This window comes from Ciconia boyciana, chromosome 17 (assembly GCF_034638445.1).
Source record: "Ciconia boyciana chromosome 17, ASM3463844v1, whole genome shotgun sequence".
Taxonomy (NCBI): Eukaryota; Metazoa; Chordata; class Aves; order Ciconiiformes; family Ciconiidae; genus Ciconia; species Ciconia boyciana.
In genome coordinates, this window is record NC_132950.1 from 6,285,678 (window position 1) to 6,303,783 (window position 18,106).

The following is an 18,106-nucleotide window of genomic DNA, read 5'->3' on the forward strand; positions in this document are numbered from 1 at the left end:
TCCCGTACACCCCTCAGCCCCCTTCGCCCTTCCCACCCCTCCTCTGCCTCCGGCCCCTGCTCGGCCAGCGCCTGATCAGCAAGTCGGGGAGAGAAGTTTCTTTGGAGGCAGGGTTGCTGCAAGGAGTAGGGCTGGGAGAGATGCTCTCCTGTTGCTTGTTAGTGAAGTTACTGGTGTAGCTTTAGGCAGTGCTCCTGCAGTGCCAAGAGGGTCTTGCGTGTGGACAGGTCAGCTCCTTTTCTGGGAATATCCTTGTACTGAAGGAGTCACATCACTCTGTGTCGTACCCCTCTAATGAGTAGTCTTTTATATGAATGTAATTGATATGATGGCTGGATCATCGTTGCTCTGTCCCCATTGCCACCCCAGCAATCACACAAGAATAAAATAGATGGGAGCTAGTTGCTCTTTCCCATGTCTGCGTGGATGAGACTTTTCACCCCACTTGTAAGGATGCTGCAGCTCCAGCTTTGGGGCTTCCCTGCTGTCACCAGTTCCATGGGGTCACTCTTGCCAAGAGGCTCCTGTGAGCCTCAGACTGTGGGGTGTGAGGTTGTGCTCTGCAGCCTTGGCAAATAGCCCGTATCTTAAACTCGTCAAACCCTAAATATCATGGAGGTAAAGAAATTATTTAGAATACAGGAGAGCTTTGGGAGCAGCAACTCGCAAAGCTACGGCTCAGCACCAGTTTCTCATTAACTCCTCAGCCACAGAGCACTTTTCTGGAGCAGCCGCTCCACAGAAAGCAGAATGCTTGCTGGTTCGCTTTACTGAGCGTGCTTCTACAGTATAATATTTTTCCATCTGCGTGGCCCAAACCTTTCACAGAGCTCAGGAGACATATTCCAACTTTCTCGTCCACATTTTCTTGAGTTATTTTCTTCCCTTTAACTGTCCCTCTTGTCCTTTTCTACTGTTCTCTCAGTTCTGCAACTTATCTCCTTTTCCTTTTTACACTAGGACATTTACACTAGGAAGCAGTGCTTGATCATTTTGTGGTCATGTTCCTTCCTGCTCTGAAATCCCTCATTTTTACCACTTCTCTTGTCTTTTTCACCCTTTAGGAGTGTCCTTATCCTTACTCTGGGCTTTGACAGGAGATTTGCTGATGTGTTGAGAAAATAGTAAGCACTGAATTTATAACCAGAGTGAATCTATGTCAATAAGATCTTATTAATCTATGTCTGATATTACATGTGGCAAGGATGCGTGCTTTCACATGGGATCTGTCAGCAGTATCAGTGTGTGTTTAGCAAACTTCGTAGGGATTAGTTTGCTTGTAGTACGCTGCTTAACTCCTGTCCCAGTTTGTATCGAGGAGATTACTAATTATCTTTTCCCATTTTTAGATGAAACAGGCAATAACTATCCTTTCTGTATAATAAGCAATGTATAATATAGAATAATATTGTTATAATAAAAATGGAAGTGAAACTGTAAATCCAAGCAGAAGTCATTAACGTAAAAATGAACATTGAAGAAATAGGATTTCTTAAAGACTCTTGGAGCTGGAGAGTTGAACTTTTTTGAGGGGAAATCAGTGAAATAGCATTGCAAAACAGGTTTTCTAAAGCACACTGAAGTGTATTGTCAGTACTGTCTTCTCTATTTGTTCTGGTTTGGATGGCTCTCCACTTCCCGTCATCATCTTTCAGTATTTTATTTGGTTAGTGAAATGGAAAGATTAGCCCCCCAAATCCCCACCCCACACTTAGATACCAGGGAAGGTCTGAGGGAAAGGTCTTTCATTTATTTTCCCGTCTAGCACAGCAAGTAGCACATTGTTCATACAATTAATATTCCCAGCTACACCCTTTTCCAAGCTGATGTACAATAAGATAGTACTAGAGAGTAAATTGCCCGTTTTGCAATTGGTTGAATTGGTTGAATTAAATATATTTTAATGTCCTCAAAGATTTGAACTTTATTTGTACTTGCTTTTGTAATCAGTCACAGCCTTACTATTTCTTTTAGAGGGCATTTTTTGTTGGAAGAGTGCAATGCTTGGGGAGTGCAGCCCTGAAGGAGCGCTTTAGTGGGTTCTAGAAATACTTCTAGAAAATAAGTCCTAGCAATACTAGGACGTATTTTCATAACTGTGTCCAGTGAAGAAAAAGGATGGCATAAACTGCTACAGAGCACCTTCTTTACATTCTTTTTTAACTGTCATTTTGGTTTAGAAAAAGAAAAAAAGCTCTATGGGCTGAAAGTGCTAGTCAAACGCACTGTCAGCTAGACTGATGTGAAGCGGTGCTGACATTTTTTGTTAAACCCCCCCCCAACTTTGTTTAATGAATTTTGAATGTAAAAGAAAAAAAGACACTATAGGGTGATCAGCGAAATGCTGAATACAGTAAACATCTTTCATGACAAAGAATACAAATACCCTGCAGATCTGCTTTCAATAGCAATTACTAGGCCCCCTGCTTTCAATAGTTAATACCGAGGCCCCTCTCTCACCAAGCCTTAGTGGTAACAATCACAAGCCAATGCTTAAAATGTTGACATGCTAAGCACATTTAGAAAAACCTATGTCTGCATTCCCTATGGATGGTGTAGCATAACTGGCTAACACCTAAAGTGCAGCAATTAAAAACAAAGTGAACTGAGCTCATCACCTCACCTCCTGAAAAGTTGTATGTAAGGGTAATGAGTTCTCTCTTAGATATTGCCCTTCTCCCTTGCGTGATGTCAGTGGACCTGTAGCTGGTCCATATATAACCCTAACAGGCTATATGTCTCCATTGGAAAATATTTAGGAAGAATATCTCTATTAGAAAAAAAAAGTGAAAGCTGTTGAGAGAGGCATTTGTATTATGTTCATCCATCCCAGCTGCTGGGATCAGGCATCATCATCATGGATTGTAAAAGTCTATCAGCAAAGGTCTGGAATTAAACTTTTGGAGAAACGGTGAAAAGAAAGATAATAAATTGGTGCTGGGGGAGAGATATAAAGAAGAGATGCAAAGGAGAAATAAAATTAATATGCTGAAGATTCTGAACCCATATCTAAAGAAAGTGATGAGAGGCAGGCAAGGATTAGTAGATTTCTGGAACAAAACTCTGAAATTTGATAGTCTGGAAATACCATATTTTAAAATGAAAGCTGAAATCCTTTCCCCTCTTTTCCTCCCCGTAGCCTGGCTGGGAGCTGGTGTACAGGCAGTTTCACGTGCAGGGTTTGAAACATGGCAGAGAAGTTACAAAGCATTTGCTATGCCCGTTTTGGCCAATTTACAAGGTCAGTTAATCCTGACATGAAAAAGGACAGCATCCATTACATCCTATCCACTGAGTCAGACCAACGGCTTTCAGTCTGCAGTTTGAAGACCTTCCTCCTGGCTCTTTTTCCATAGGACTCCATGACAAATGATTCTGGAGTAAAAATTAATTTCTATCTGTACTACAATCTGTATGTGATGGGGTCCTCATCACTTAAACTTTTTTAAGGGTCTGCAGCTGAAAAGGGCTGAAAAAGCTTTGCAGTAGGCTTTTAAACTTTGCCCAGCACTTAGGTATCTGATGATGATGGTTCCTGTTTGTTGCCCACTGTCCTGGCACTGAAGACTGTTCCTGAAGCGCTGCAGTTTGCTCATGTTATTTGGAATTGGCTTAGGATTTGCAATACCCCAAGGAGAAGTGAAGTCCCAAAAGTGGGAGTGGCTTGATTCTGGAGAGAAAAGTGGCTGGTGGATTTTGTGCTAGTATTGCAAGACGGAGGTTGCAAGCACAGTTCTAAACCATTTGATTCCCTAGATTGCTCTTACAGCCCTGCTGCAAACAAGCAAGCGTCTGTGTATGTGACTCCTTAGGGAGTTAGTGGTGTTGTTTTTGCATATAAACTTTTGCCTGAGAGATAATGGCAAAATAAATTAATTACTGTTTCCCTGGCTCTCAGTCTCTGAGCCAGACAATTTTCCTTGCTGTAGCCAAGGGGATTTTAAGCTATTTGCACTCAATGAAGTGTCTTCAGTTTTCTCGAGAATGAAAAGGGCTCTTGCAAAATTTAATAGCACATAGGTTAAATGGGAAAGGGTCACAGTAATGGTAGGAAAAGACATACAGTGTTGACGAGCTTGATAAGATGTATGTACAGGTCCTTTAAAAGACGATATGAGTATTACACAACTAGTTCAGCCTTACAGTATTCTGTTTGCACATGGCTAGAGATTTTATTTGGAAGGACCTCTACAATACTATTTTCCCCTTGTCATCATACTCAACAGTGGCTAGTTGTCAGAATCTGAATAGGTTCTCAGAACACCAGTTAGTTTCGCCAGTTAGAACATTTTTACACCGTTTTCTGTCCACAGTAGTTACAACTCAGAGGGCGGGAAAACGCTTGCTGTCACAGGCATTGGTGGTTCAGTGGTAGAATTCTCGCCTGCCACGCGGGAGGCCCGGGTTCGATTCCCGGCCAATGCAGTTGACCTTTTTTTTTTTTTTTCCCCCCCTTCCTTCTTCTTCCCTCCTTTTCCGCTTCCGTCCCGGCTGCCAAAACCTCCTTTAGCTCAACCCCGGCTTCCCCCACACTTGCCTCGCCGTCGCCGGCAGGCCTGCGGGTGTGTGCGTGTGAGGGGAAGTTCCGCGGCGAGGCGGCGGCCAGGGGCGGCCCCAGCGCACGGCCGTGCCCGGGGCGGACAAGATGGAGGTGTAAGGAGCGGCGGGGAGGGCGCGGGGACGGGCCGCTGCCGCCTGCCCCCCAGCTGCGACCTTCCGTGGCGGCAGCGGGGGCTCCAGGGCCGGGGTGGGGGGGGGTATATCCATATGGGCCAGCCTGCAGTGTGTGTGTGTAGGGGGTACATCTATATGGGCCTGCTTGTGGTGTGTGTGGGGATATATCTATATGGGCCTGCCTGTGGTGTGTGTGTGTGTATATCTGTATGGGCCTGCCTGTGGTGTGTGTGTGTGTATATCTGTATGGGCCTGCCTGTGGTGTGTGTGTGTGTGTGTGTATATCTGTATGGGCCTGCCTGTGGTGTGTGTGTGTGTGTATCTATATGGGCCTGCCTGTGGTGTGTGTGTGTATATCTATATGGGCCTGCCTGTGGTGTGTGTGTGGGGGTGTATCTATATGGACCTGCCTGTGGGGTGTGTGTGGGGGTGTATCTATATGGGCCTGCCTGTGGTGTATGTGTGTGTGGGGGTGTATCTATATGGGCCTGCCTGTGGTGTATGTGTGTGGGTGTATCTATATGGGCCTGTCCGTGGTGGGTGTGTGTGTGTGTGTGTACATCTATATGGGCCTGCCTGTGGTGTTTGTGTATGTGTGTGGGTATATCTGTATGGGCATGCCTGTGGTGTATGTGTGTGTGTGGGTATATCTATATGGGCCTGCCAGCAGTGTATGGGGGGTATATTGGGCCTTTAATGCCCCTATAAACAGCAGTGTGTTTGGGCATTCTGATGAGAAAGTGAGGAGGTTTTTTTGTTTCCTTTAAAAATCTTGCTGAAGCATCTGTTTGGGTAAAAGGCGTTGTGGCTCAGCTTGAATCCCGCTCTCCGTCCCCATCTCCCCTGCCCCTCCTGTCTCCTCACACCCCATTTTCCTTGCTGCCCCGGGAGAGGTGAAACATGAATCCTCTGCTGCAGCTTCTGGGAAAGAGTTATTCCTGTGAGCATCAGGTAGACAACTCATTGCGGGAGCTGAAGGAGAAAACCTAACGGGTGTGCTCCAGCAATTGCGAACACAAGAGGGGAGTCAAAATTTTGGCTAGCTGATCGTTCGTGGCAGTTACACCAGCCAACCCCCAAGCTGCCGTCCCAGGCAGCAAGTTTTGTTGCCTTCCTATGCGGACAGCACTATGCATGTTTCTGTCTTGTTAGTGTCACCTGGGCACAAAATAGGATTTGACCTATTTTAAAGCTTAGAAACTCATTCTTGTGAGTTCTGTGGAGCCCGTTGTGTTATGTGGTTATTGTACGCGGCGCTGGTTTCTAATGAATGGGGGCACGGAGGATGCCAGTCCCATGGGATGTATGTCAGCATCCACCAAAGTCAGCTGAGCTATTGCAGTTCATGGTATCCATGGATGCTTTATTATCATTAAATCTTCTGTACTATTACACATATTATCATTACATCTTCTATAAGTAAAATTCCAAAGCAGATTACAAATAAGGCACATCCATTGAAATACAGGTTTGTATTACGTTAGCCTTAACATGAGTAGCAGCCTGCAGGGAAATGACCCGTTCTTGCTGTTGTATACTGAAAAATGCTGTGAAACACATACACAGGCTCAAAGTTTCTGTTGGATCTGAGGAAGGTTAGGATTTGCCCGGCTGAGAAAGATGCTTTTGATACCATTACTAGTAAGTCTCTGATGCTGCTTATACATCCACTTGTTTCTTATTACCTCGAGTAGCCCAGTTTATTTTACTGGAGCTACTTCTTTTAGTACCAATAGGAAGGTGCATCAGAGGTAGAAGACGTGAGGGCTCAGGTCCTGAGCTGTGGGTCGATGTCCCTTGCGTTGGAATGGAACAACTTAGTCCATTTTGCACTTTAATTGCTGTTGGAATTTAATCTTCCTAATCTTGTACCTCCTGCCTGATGGCCTTCATAAAGGGAAGCTCTGCAACTAGGAGAACCTGTCCGAAGTTCTTACCATGTCAGAAGTATCTGTTACTAGAGAAAAGAACCCTCCAGAAAACATTGTGGTTTAAGTATGCAACGTATCTTAAGCAGTAGATTTAAAACCATGAAGTGTCAGTGATATTTTTAGAGGTGTGATGCCATATACTAAGATATTTTTTGATATATGCAGAAAACCTCAATAATATTTTGGTTTGGACTAAAATTTGGGTGAATGTTACCTATTTAAAGATTCTAAAAAGTGTTTCTACATTGGTATTAACATGAAATTTTTTTTTCCTTTCTGCTCAAGTCTTAATCTCATAAAAATTAAGCATACTGTTTAGTTGACTATTTAAATATATACATTAGAATTCATTATTCATAATTTCTTGTTTTCGGAATGTAGAATTAATAGTTGATTCATGAGAGTTAGGACTGAAGAAAATTGTATTTCTACTTTAAGTTCTGCAAAAGTTTTTGAAACTGGTCTTGTTTATCAGTTTATACTTCTGGTATTTCAGCACAACAAAAATTGTTGAAGATTTGAGACTGACTCCTTTGCTATCCATTGTTCAAAGAAAAAATATTTTTTCTGAATGACTGTTTTTGAATTAAAAAAGAAGCAATTGTCTTAAATAATTTAACTTCAGATAGATTTTGCAGACTCATTTAAATAGTAATGTATTTACTCTATATGGCCCTTTCACTTATTTAACAGAATAATTCCCTATATAATTCTTCTATAGCATTATTATTTCTAACAAAGAATGGCTTTGATCCAGAGGGATTTCTGTAGCAATAGCCTGAATGCAAACATTCTGAAGAATTGCATTTACCTAACAACAAAAGCTATATGGTTTGTAAAACATGAATGAAAACTAATGCGTGTGTGAGCTCACTTGCTGAAGTTTCACTCGAGTCAGCGAAATGGAAGTTGAAGTTCATCTCAGCATATTTTAGAAGGTCCTTTTCATTTAAAAACAATGATAGAACCTGTGGAAGTTTGTGGATGCATTTAACTCATTTGAAAGTGATGAACGTGACAGTTCTATTCAAACAGTTGATGGTGCTTAACAATACACTGTACCTTTTTTTTTCTTTTTCTTTTTTTTTTTTTTTTTAATAAGCTGCTGCACAGACCTGAGAGGCCTTTTTTTCTTTTTGTATGGAAACTTTTTGTTGTTGTGGCTTCTGACTGCTCAGCAGAATGTGTTGTTTGGGGAATATAGGATGTTCTGTGTCAGTTTTTCTCCCTTTTTTGTAATTTAAAAATATAAAATTACAATATCTGGTAGTAATAGAGGCGATTAGTCTAAATATGTGCTTGACTCGGTGCATTCAGCCTACCAGCAGTAGGTAACGATTCTTGCTTAATTGAGACAGAATTAGCGGGGAAGTGTTTGGCTGGTGGAAAATGGGAAGCTAAGCCTTGTCCTGCTAATAAAGGAGTAGGCACATAAAGATTCAAAGAATAAATAAAGAGGAAATGCAATAAGTTTTTTTTTTTTACTCAGTACAGTATGTGTAAATGTAGTGCCATATCTGTATCTATACACACACATATGTACATTGTACTAAAAATAGTAATTGTATTTCCCATACTCTTGACTAATAAATAAATAGTGTGTGTAATCTGAATGATTTTTCCTGTCAATCTTTATTCAAATAGAACTGGAGGCCTTTTTTTGTAAGGAAGAGGCACGGCAATTTGGTTTTAGTTTGTAAATTTGAGTGAGGGAATGAAAGTGTGGCTGAATAAAAAGATTATGTTGCATAAGTGTATTATGATTTATGGGGCAAATTGTGCAAAATATACTGTATATTTATGTAATAATTCTACTAACAATATGGAAAAATATTTTCCAGAGGTGGCAACAACTTGGTAATTGTAGAATCACCAAAAATAGATTTATTGATGAATTTTTTTTTTTAAACTTTATGAAAGTAGTGTCTGTTCTTTTAGAGTCTGCGTGACTCAGCAAAGAAAAATTTTAGACTGTTTCATTTGGAACATAAATTAATCTTATTCATTTTTCCTTTTAGGAAAGATGCAAATGCCGCATTGCTAAGTAACTTTGAGGTAAGTTTATCTGCATCCTGGTTTTAAACCAGCAGTTTAAAGCTGTAATCAGTCACTTGTATGCTTCTTTGGAAGCTGAAAATTGCCAGTGGCAATCAGCAAGACCTGTATGTGATTTCCACCCCCTCCATTTGATTTGTTATTAAGAAAAAAGCTTTTTAAAGAAAATCTAATTTTGTAGAAAATTACATTACCACTAGTAATGGGCACTGTATTATTATTTGGTTGGTCCCAAATCTATAAAAACAGATACAAATATGTTTTTCAAATAGACGAGGAGCAGATCTTTGGGATGTCAGTAACCTTAACTTCAGCCTTGTCGTATTTACACTGTTGCTGTGTGGTTAGTTTGTTGAATCCTCTTGTGTATGGTGGCTTGTTATTTAGGATTTTATTCTCCACATCTTTAAACACTTGCGTATTTGGGCAAGTGCACTGGTGCTTTGTATGACGTATGGTGCATTGGATCCCAAATTGGGAATGTTGACACCTCTGTAACTGGGCAGCAATGTCCAAAATACCTTTTTTTAAAATTTTATCTTATGATAAGCCAATATACCACCAAGTGTGTGACACACTGATTGCTGGAGTCTCTTTAATGTTGCAAATAAAAATTCTCTTAGACAAATTCAAACATTTTTCACAGATGGCTGCTGCTAGAATCAATGTTGCGTATTTAACTTTAACCTTGTGATGTGCAGTATCATCCGGGAACCTATAACTCATTAATGCATAGTTTTATTAAAGCCAGTGCTACTGGAAATGCGATCTTACACCTCTGAATGCTTGACAGTATTTTTTAAAAGATGTTGAGGTGTTTCCAAAGCAGGTTAGGTTATAGTAAGCATGGGGCACTGCCAGTTTGCTGATCTGAGATGTGTTACTTGGGATAAACACACCTAGAAGCCAGTGATGTACCTTGATCTGGTGTCATGGGTAAGCTACCATGCTCTGTCATAACAAACAATGAATACTGGCATGCAAATAACAAATAAAAAAAATCTTATTTTCTAGTGTAGATAAGTTCTGAATCATTTTCCTCTCTCCTGAGTAAAGGTATTTTTTTAGTGAGGTAGAAAGAAATGTAGTGTTCTTCTTGGTTTAACTTCAGCCGGGTAATGGAAAGATTTCAGTGCTTTGTTTATGAATGTAATTTTTTGAACGGTTTTAAAAACCCAAGTTCTTTGTTTATATTGTTTTATTGCTGAAGCTTGAAAGTTGCACAGCTGTTTCATCCTATTCTGAAATAAATCTTGAAATGTTTTATCTTGAGCTGCATCTGTCTGCATACAGCAGAGCAACCATCTGGTGACTGTTAGAAGAGCTTTAATGAGGTACTTGGAAAGAACTGTCTTGCCTAAGAAATAGATTATATTATGTCAGCCAAACTAGTATTAAGTGTCTGTTTGTTAAAAACATGTATTATTGCAGTACAGAAAATAGCAAGTATTTCAGAGATTATTTATTGCAAAACCATCTCTGCTTCCTTCTTCTTTGTTTGCTGGGATATTTGTTGGAATCTGGGTATTACTGCCTGCTGAGGTTCCAAGTAGTGGTGTCAGCCACATGATGTAAAATCTAGAAGTGTCCTAAAGGTATGGTCCGGAATAGGGAGAATTGCAGAATCCATTCTTCGTGCTCTTCAGTCAGAACTTACTTCAGCTGAGTCTTTTTGTTGGTAAATGTACCATGTGTGTTGAAAAAGAGCAAAAGGAAGTGGAAGATGAAGTTACTGATGCGAGTGCTTATTTCTTGTTTTCCTTTCACAGCAGTTGTCATGCATCCAGCTTTTCGATTCTTTGCAGGAAGGGATTTGCAGTGTCTGCAGCTATAGGCTTTTGGGGCATGGCTTTTCACTGCTCGTCAAAGTACTGATTCCCCTAAAACTACCGATCTCTTTCTGTTTGCTCCTCTTTCCAGTTGCAGTTTGACTGGCATAGCTAACATTCTCTTTATCGAGGTAATATTTTGCACAGAAAGTGGTGTTTGAAAGGAGTATTCAGGACTGGCATGTTTTATGTCCTATGCCTACATTTATTCTGTGAGTTTGGAGTTGTAATTTTGTATCTCATTGTCACTGGCTATATTTTCTTCAAATATTTATTAGATAAAAGTTCATAGCTTCAGTTTTGGCTTTCAAGTGAGGGTTGCCTACTGGTGGTTGATACACAAGGTCTTCCTTTTTCATAGAAGACACAGTATAAAGTAATTGCAGGATTCGTAGCTGGTAATGTTCTTATTTCTCACTGTCTAGAAATGTTTATGTTTTATTTCTGTGGATTTGTCAGTTTATAATGTCATTGGGTCTGGATCTTGCATGAAGCTAGTTAAAAGTTAGGGGATAAGCAGTAAGAAGTGGTCTGTTATTTTGCTGTGGTTATTGACTCTGGATATACCGTAAAGCCTGAAGCAAAACATCTCAAGAAATTTCAACCTAATGTGATTTAATATGGGAATAAAAGAGTAATTGTGATGCTGTCTCAACATTTTGCTGCATATCTAGCTATGATGAATAAAGATGTTGTGTTGCAACAGAGTTGACAAAGCACAAACCGTCTTCCTTGCCTTCAGACTTACCCTCTGAATCTCGCTCCTACATTAATATTCACTGCATCATAAATGTGAAGACAACTTTATTACATTCTTTTCAGGAATGTCTGCTTGTATTACATTGTTGTGATGAAATAGGGAGCTAATTTAATCTTCGTGGCTTAATGTACCATAACACTATGCTGGTCACTGTAACATTTACTATTATGAATAACTCCACTGGAATTTACAATAGGATCACTAATCTCAGGAGCGTCTATAGGTCAAGCCTGTATTTAGTTGGTTCCTGGCAGTGTGACAGTTGTAGAGTTTACTTTTTTTGCAGATAATGTAAAATTGCATCTCTGTGAGACAGAATGTATATCCATTTTAATATTATAGGTACATCTGTCGTAACAAATCCAGTAGGGCCATAAACTTGTGTGACATTTTGCTTCAAGCATCACTCCTATTTAGTTGGGAGCTCTGCGCCAGTACGGCAGGGTATGACCCAACTCTGTTCAGGACATGAGATAAGATAAACAAGTAGGCTAGATTCATCCTGGCAGGTTCTCCTTTGGGGCTCTTGGGTAACACTTAACAAGTGCTGAAAATCTGTTTAAAATAGTCACAATTTTTAAAAAACAAATTAGATACCTATTCATCATTCTGGTGCCAAAACATTTTTCATTTAAATTGCTGGTGCGTTCACCAAAGAAGCCACGCTTTTTTTTCATTGCTTGGTTGATAGGATTTTGCGTTGTTCATTTATGTTTTCCTGCTGTAATATTTTTAGGTAAAATACTCTCAAATGGTCTAAAACACTTTATTTTTTTTTTCCCAGGTGTTTCAGTTACTTACTGATCTTAAGCAGCAGCGCAAAGAGAGTGGAAAAAACAAGCAGAGCTCTGGTCAGCAGAATCTGAACACAATCATGTATGAAGTAAGTAGCACTGTGAAATTCCTTTGCAAATTAGCCCAAGCTGGAGTAATTCACATCCTTAGGTCTGTATATTAATAATTTTGTATCAAATTTCCCCTATTAAAAACCACAGTAAAATATTTTATTTGCCAGTTTTCTGTGGTCAGTTTATTCAGGTTGTAGGCTAACCGCACTGTCAGGGCAGAGGCATGCAGCTGCTCTTATTAAAATCTATCACAAGAAGAATAAAAAACCCCCTGTTTCTTAACTGTTTTGTGTGTGGTTTTTTTTTTTTATTATTCCAAATATTCTATCCTTTTAAGAATATCTGAATTGATAATACCATGTAGTCATGATTTCAAAGCTGAGGCACAGATCACATACAGTATTTTTTATGAACAGAATTAAACTAATAGTTTCCAACTAAAATAGATTTTTTTTGTGTGTGTGTCAAAAGAATAACAAAATCATATGTACAGATAGCAACATCAGTTGGATGCCAGATTGGTAATAAATGTTAATCAATTGCTAGGAAGAACTTTTAAAATCATGTAATACAAATATTAACATTTGAAATATCTCAAATTAGCAACTTCATAACAGACTTGCAGTATGACCTATTGTGTCTGTGTCAGAGAACTGCATGAATAGCACCACGATTGGCAGCGAGTTGAAAGCAGTTTGCCTTGCTTGCATGAGTAATCCCATTGGGCAGTGAAACTACTCATGTGAATAAGATTTGGCCTAGGCTTTGTTTTTATTTTAGTTCTGTCTTTGTTTGAAAAAGTATAGAGTTGTAATTCCTAAGCCTCATATTCAACAAAATAGGGGCTTGCAAAAAATCTAATTTAAATCTTCATGGAGACTAACAGTCTCTTCCTGGACCTCTTTGAAACAGCTGAAAAAGATCCTGTAAGTATATTTTGTCAGAATGCATCTTAAAGCTTTAATTGCCTTGTTATATTGCTACCTGTTAAATACCTATAGGATGCGTGGTTTTGTGCATGGAGTGAAGCTGGTGTAAACTCTAGGTATATTTTCTCTATATTTGACTGAAAGAAAACCAGAATTTGATATTACGGGATTGTATTTGTTTGTGCTGAGTATGTCTTCATGAGCTCTGTGCAGGCTTGTATCCGTTGGTACTGAAATAACTAGATGAAGCTTGCTAAACTGGAGCTACTTTTGCTGTATGTCTGGCATTTTAATTGACTTGAAATTGCCAAAAGAAGACTAAACTGGAAAAGAAATTACTCCTATTAAATAATTTTATTACATGACAATATGATGATTTCATTTCAGTCATTATTGCTGAATAACAGCTTCATTTCAGCTGAAAAGGTCGGACAGGGCTTACAGAAAGGAGGGCTGTCTAACACCTTATTGTGCTTTTAAATATATTTCTCAGTAGTCCAATTAAACTGGTCCTTAAGAATACCAGTGACTCATATTTCATCAACACTCTATCTGTTAAGTAGGATGAATTATCCTGTGTTGTTGAAGTCTGTTTTCCTTTACCTAGCATTTTTAAATGATAACAGATTTTAATGGAAATACACTGGAAATATATTTGCATATTTTCTTATTTGCCATACTGATCTTGTAGCCCATTTTTTCCCAGTATCTGTTGTTTTCTGCTCTGTGTATACTGATTCAGCTTTGTTGGCTTCTGACTTTTCAAATATAAATATGCAGTTTAAAGATTTTCTGAGAAAGAAACTCAAAGAGTATCATATAGAATTTTATGGTTTTTTATTATCATTATAGATAATCTGTGCATCCTACCACACATGTCTCTGTATTTGCAATCCAGTTAGTGCATCATGAGTCAATTGTATTGATACTTTTAAGCTTTATGTATAGCTATGCAGTATCAACAGATGAAGATTTTCTTCCTTAATTCAAGACAAGCATTGACAAATACTCTTTTAAAGCCTACAGTTGCTGATGCACACAATGCAGACAATGCAAGGATTTCCTTGACTTTTCCATTGATGCTCATTATTTCAAACTCTTCATTTTGGGGTCTAATCCAAGCAACAAGCAACATTCAGGAAGATTCTAAGCTACTTCCAGTGAAAAGACAGCTGTGAACTGGAATTTGTGTGGGCTTTTTATCAACAATTTTTTTTTTTTACTCGGGTCAAATTACATTATGTATCATCTGTCTGCTAGGTGTCATGCTGTTTTAAATAAAGCAAGCAGATGTAACATCTGCTGCAAAAGTTAGCTGAGGTTGGTAGGTGTTACACGTAAAAAATGGAGCAAAGATAAATTGTCTCAACTCAGATAAACATTTCTAATACTACAGTATTCTTGCAGATTTTCATGACAACCCACCTAACCTGCTTCTATGAACTTTAAGAAAGCATTGCCAAATATGCATATAAAGGATGAAAACAACCATAGATTGGAGAGCTTAATGAGTTAGTTATGGGTTGGCAGTGAGAGTATCCCTGGCACTGAGCACATGAAAACTTGGCAGAAGGTAACATGGTTTTAAGGATGAATGGTATTCAACTTTTCTGAAGTGTTACTGCTTTTAAAAAACAAAACAACAAAAAATAAACACCACAAAAAAACCCCCAAACCCCATACCTTGGTACCTTTTTAAATTAGCTTTGAATCTGTAAATGTTTGTTGGTTTTAAAAGGAAAAGTAAATCTGAGTGATACTATTCAGCACAGCTGTAAGTACGCCTTGATCACAGTCTAGCATTACCTGAGATTATTTCAAACCAAGAAAGCAAATGTCTTTCACAAACAGCAGGTGGTTTTTCAGTAGACAGAGCTAAAACTCACTCCTTTGCTGTACTCTTCAACATGTGACTTCGGGCTTTGAACAGATAAATGGGAGTCCAAAGCCACAGAGGGAATAGTCAAAGCTGTAATTCTCACCTGGGTGTGTCTGGCTGGGTCATGTCTTTACGGAATGAATTCACTGGGGCTTTCTGGATAAGTACTAATGTACTTTCCATTACATAAAGTTGTAGTTACTTATTGCTGTTTCTTACTCCCTCAGCAAATATCAGTATAGTCTTACCGAAGACAGAAAAATGTGAGTGATCTGTGTCATCTATGACAGAACTTCCCACTGTTTAAAAAAAAAAAAGTAAAAATCCAAACCCCAAAACCTGAATTGACTTTTCCGATTTTTCTAAGTAGTACTGAACAGGCTTTTCAAAATCTGCTTGTTTCATCCACAACTAACTTTCTCTTCATTGCAGACACTGAAGTACATTTCAAAAACACCCTGTAGATACCAGAGTCCTGAGACTGTGAGAGATTTCCTCGTAGCAATGAAAGGCCATAAGTTAACCAAGTAAGTAGAGATGTGCCTTTGAATAAAAGTATAAACTCATGGCAATGTTGAAAAACTGATCCCCATGTACACAGTATGATAATCTGTCTGGTTTTGAGTAATGTATTTTAAATGTTTTCTGCCATTATTTAAATACTCATCCAAACATCTTTTCCTTCTCTTGTTAACGCCTACGTGGATGAGTATTTCCTGAAGTGGGCCTGTGTTTACCAATGTGTTTCTCAAACAGATTCTTGTCAGTATGTTGGTTTTTAGCATGGTTTCACATGGTCCAAGCACAAAGTAGAGTTCATAAAACGTTTTCTGAGGAAGAAGTTGTAAGTTGTAAATAGGTTTTGAACACAGTAAGAGAAGTGCAAAAAAAACCCCAACCCAACCTCGGTTTATTATCAGTCTTATTTTTATGAAATTCCTTAAGCAAAAATGTATTCATTCCTAAGAGGCAGAAACGGCGACTGTGTTGCAGGGAGGTAGTAAGTAAATAAAATCTTAATATAGATGTATGGGAAAGAATGTTATTCTGAAGTTAAGTTTTATGTGAATCTGTGAACCCCAGCTCCTGCATGTCATCTCTAAGGGTTGTGCTCTCTAATTGGAGTTTAGCAAACTAAGATGTTCATCTTCTCTTTTTGTGCTGTTTGTCCACTGATATTTCTGTCCACTAGGATTTCTGAGATACACATTTCAGTTACCTAAATATTGTGTCAATCAAGCTTCCCCCCCCGCAGTTTCTAGTAAAGCTGAACATACAGTTAATCTTATTTTGGAAAGTCCTGCATAGAAAATAGAAGATTTCCTTCACAGTTACAAGAAGAGTTAAAGGGCATTTTCTACTTCGGCAGTGGTGCGAATGCCTGTTCACAGTGCTTGAAACACATAAGCCTCTCAAACCTCTCCTCCAGAGAGTGAGTGAAGCCTGTTGTAAATAATCAGACCCAAAAGAAACTGAATCAGTTGGCTACTTTCTTGGATAGCTCTAATCAGTCATCTGATTTTTAAAGCAGAAAAAACAAAGACTTAGTTGCTTCTAAATGTCTCCCTCTTCTAAAAGGGAGTGACTCCCAATAGTTCATGCTGTATAGACGCTGGCTGCATTTTTCTTCCCTGCTGGAAGGACTCCCAAGGAGTTAATCCTCTAGGAAGAAGGGTCTTACTAATAATTTGCTTGTGTCACAAAAAGAAATTCAAAGTGAGAGCATCTGGAGAGTGCAGTGCTACAAGGGAAGTTTTCACCCTGTCCAAAGCATAGTAAGTTGAGTAGAAAGCAGATTGTCAGCTATTTTGTTGACTTTCAGTGCCCTCTCTCTACCAACAATTATGTTCACATCCAGTATATCAGCAGCTCCCATCACAGTATTGCTGTCATTGCAGACACAAGGGTGCTAGTACTTGGAAGCTTTGTTATGGGTATAGTAACTTTGCTTGGAGTACTTTCTTTTGTAGAGCTAAAGTTGCCAAGTCAGTATGTCAGTGTTCAGTCCCCCTGTAGCTCATTTTGTACAGCAGGATACTAATTTATGTAGTGGGTAAGAATACCCTAATTATTTTCTGACATTGAGGTATTCAAGTATGGAGAAAATACTCTGCTTACTGTAAAGAGCTGATAGCATGGAAATGAAAGAGAGTATCTTAAAATCGTCAACAAACTATTTCTTTGAGTAAGTAGCGAGCATCCCTGACTTCTGGTACTGCAAAATAGTTGTCCTCTTTGAAGTGAAATGAGCTTGTTCAGTGCGTGCAGGGCAGCAGTTAGGAAAGCAGCAGAAGAATGCTGCATCACAGCAAAAAGCCAGGGGGAGTTAGAAAGGCAGAATAGGATTTTTTAGAAGTAGCTGAATGAGTTAGGTATGAGTCCCATTAAAAGTCAAAGGGCTTTTTTTTGTATTACAGCTCATTTCTAAACTTCTTTCTGGTAGAATTTGACCAGGACCTCAGGGTTAACTCTTACAAAAAAGGCAGGGGAGCTCTGTTATCATGTTAGATACCTTGACCACATCTGCTCCCCCATATGGTGTCTCTGAGAGTGAAGTACTAAATGATGTTGGGTCATAACGCAGAGAATTCTAGCTACAAAATGTCTTACAGTCTCCCATGCTGCCTGACTGTTTTGCAGAAGATCTACCCAAATATTCGCCTTCCAAGCCTGCTTGTTCTTTGAACTTGAATACAGCACTGCTGCAAAGGTTGAAATAGTTACAAGCTTTAAATAAGCTTTTTGACTGTTTTATCATCTTTTTATGGATGCTAGGAAGTGCCTTTAGTTTTAGGTATCATCTCCATCGTTTTTCTCTGAATCAGAGTCTGTAAGATAAGCAAGAGAATTACTCCCAAGTCTTTTCCTTCTGCATAATGGCAGAAGGACAAGAGTGAAAAGCCATCCACCAGTTTAGGTTACAAATTTACCACGTTTAGGGCTTATCAGAACTCAGATTGGACTGTGATACCTTAGTTTCTTGAGCATCCTCTACAACTTTACTTTTAGTTAATATCTTTGTCATCTGGTAAAGAACTTGCCAGCACTGCATTTGCCACGTGCTTTACAAAATAAGAAACAGAATTGTTTAAAATTCACTGTGATCCTGGCACTTTTTCTTTCTTCTAGTCTTTTCCATTCAGACACTTCAAGGTAGAAGTATCGGAGCCCATCTGGCAGCCTCTTCTCACCAAAACACAG

General features: G+C 39.1%; 1 protein-coding gene and 1 non-coding gene across 2 annotated transcripts in view; both read left to right on the top strand.

The window, feature by feature from the left end:
• Positions 1-4,354: 4,354 nt before the first annotated feature.
• Positions 4,355-4,425, top strand: TRNAG-GCC (transfer RNA glycine (anticodon GCC)). Its single transcript has one exon. It is a non-coding gene; the product is annotated as a tRNA-Gly (tRNA).
• A 58-nt stretch (positions 4,426-4,483) lies between these two features.
• The window catches only part of CRCP (CGRP receptor component), a 34,527-nt gene continuing 20,904 nt past the window's right edge, over positions 4,484-18,106 (top strand). Inside the window, exons 1-4 of the mRNA XM_072882138.1 lie at positions 4,484-4,653; positions 8,624-8,660; positions 12,034-12,132; positions 15,338-15,432. Coding sequence (XP_072738239.1) covers positions 4,646-4,653; positions 8,624-8,660; positions 12,034-12,132; positions 15,338-15,432 — 239 coding nt within the window. The 5' untranslated portion in view covers positions 4,484-4,645. The remainder of the gene's footprint in view (positions 4,654-8,623; positions 8,661-12,033; positions 12,133-15,337; positions 15,433-18,106) is intronic.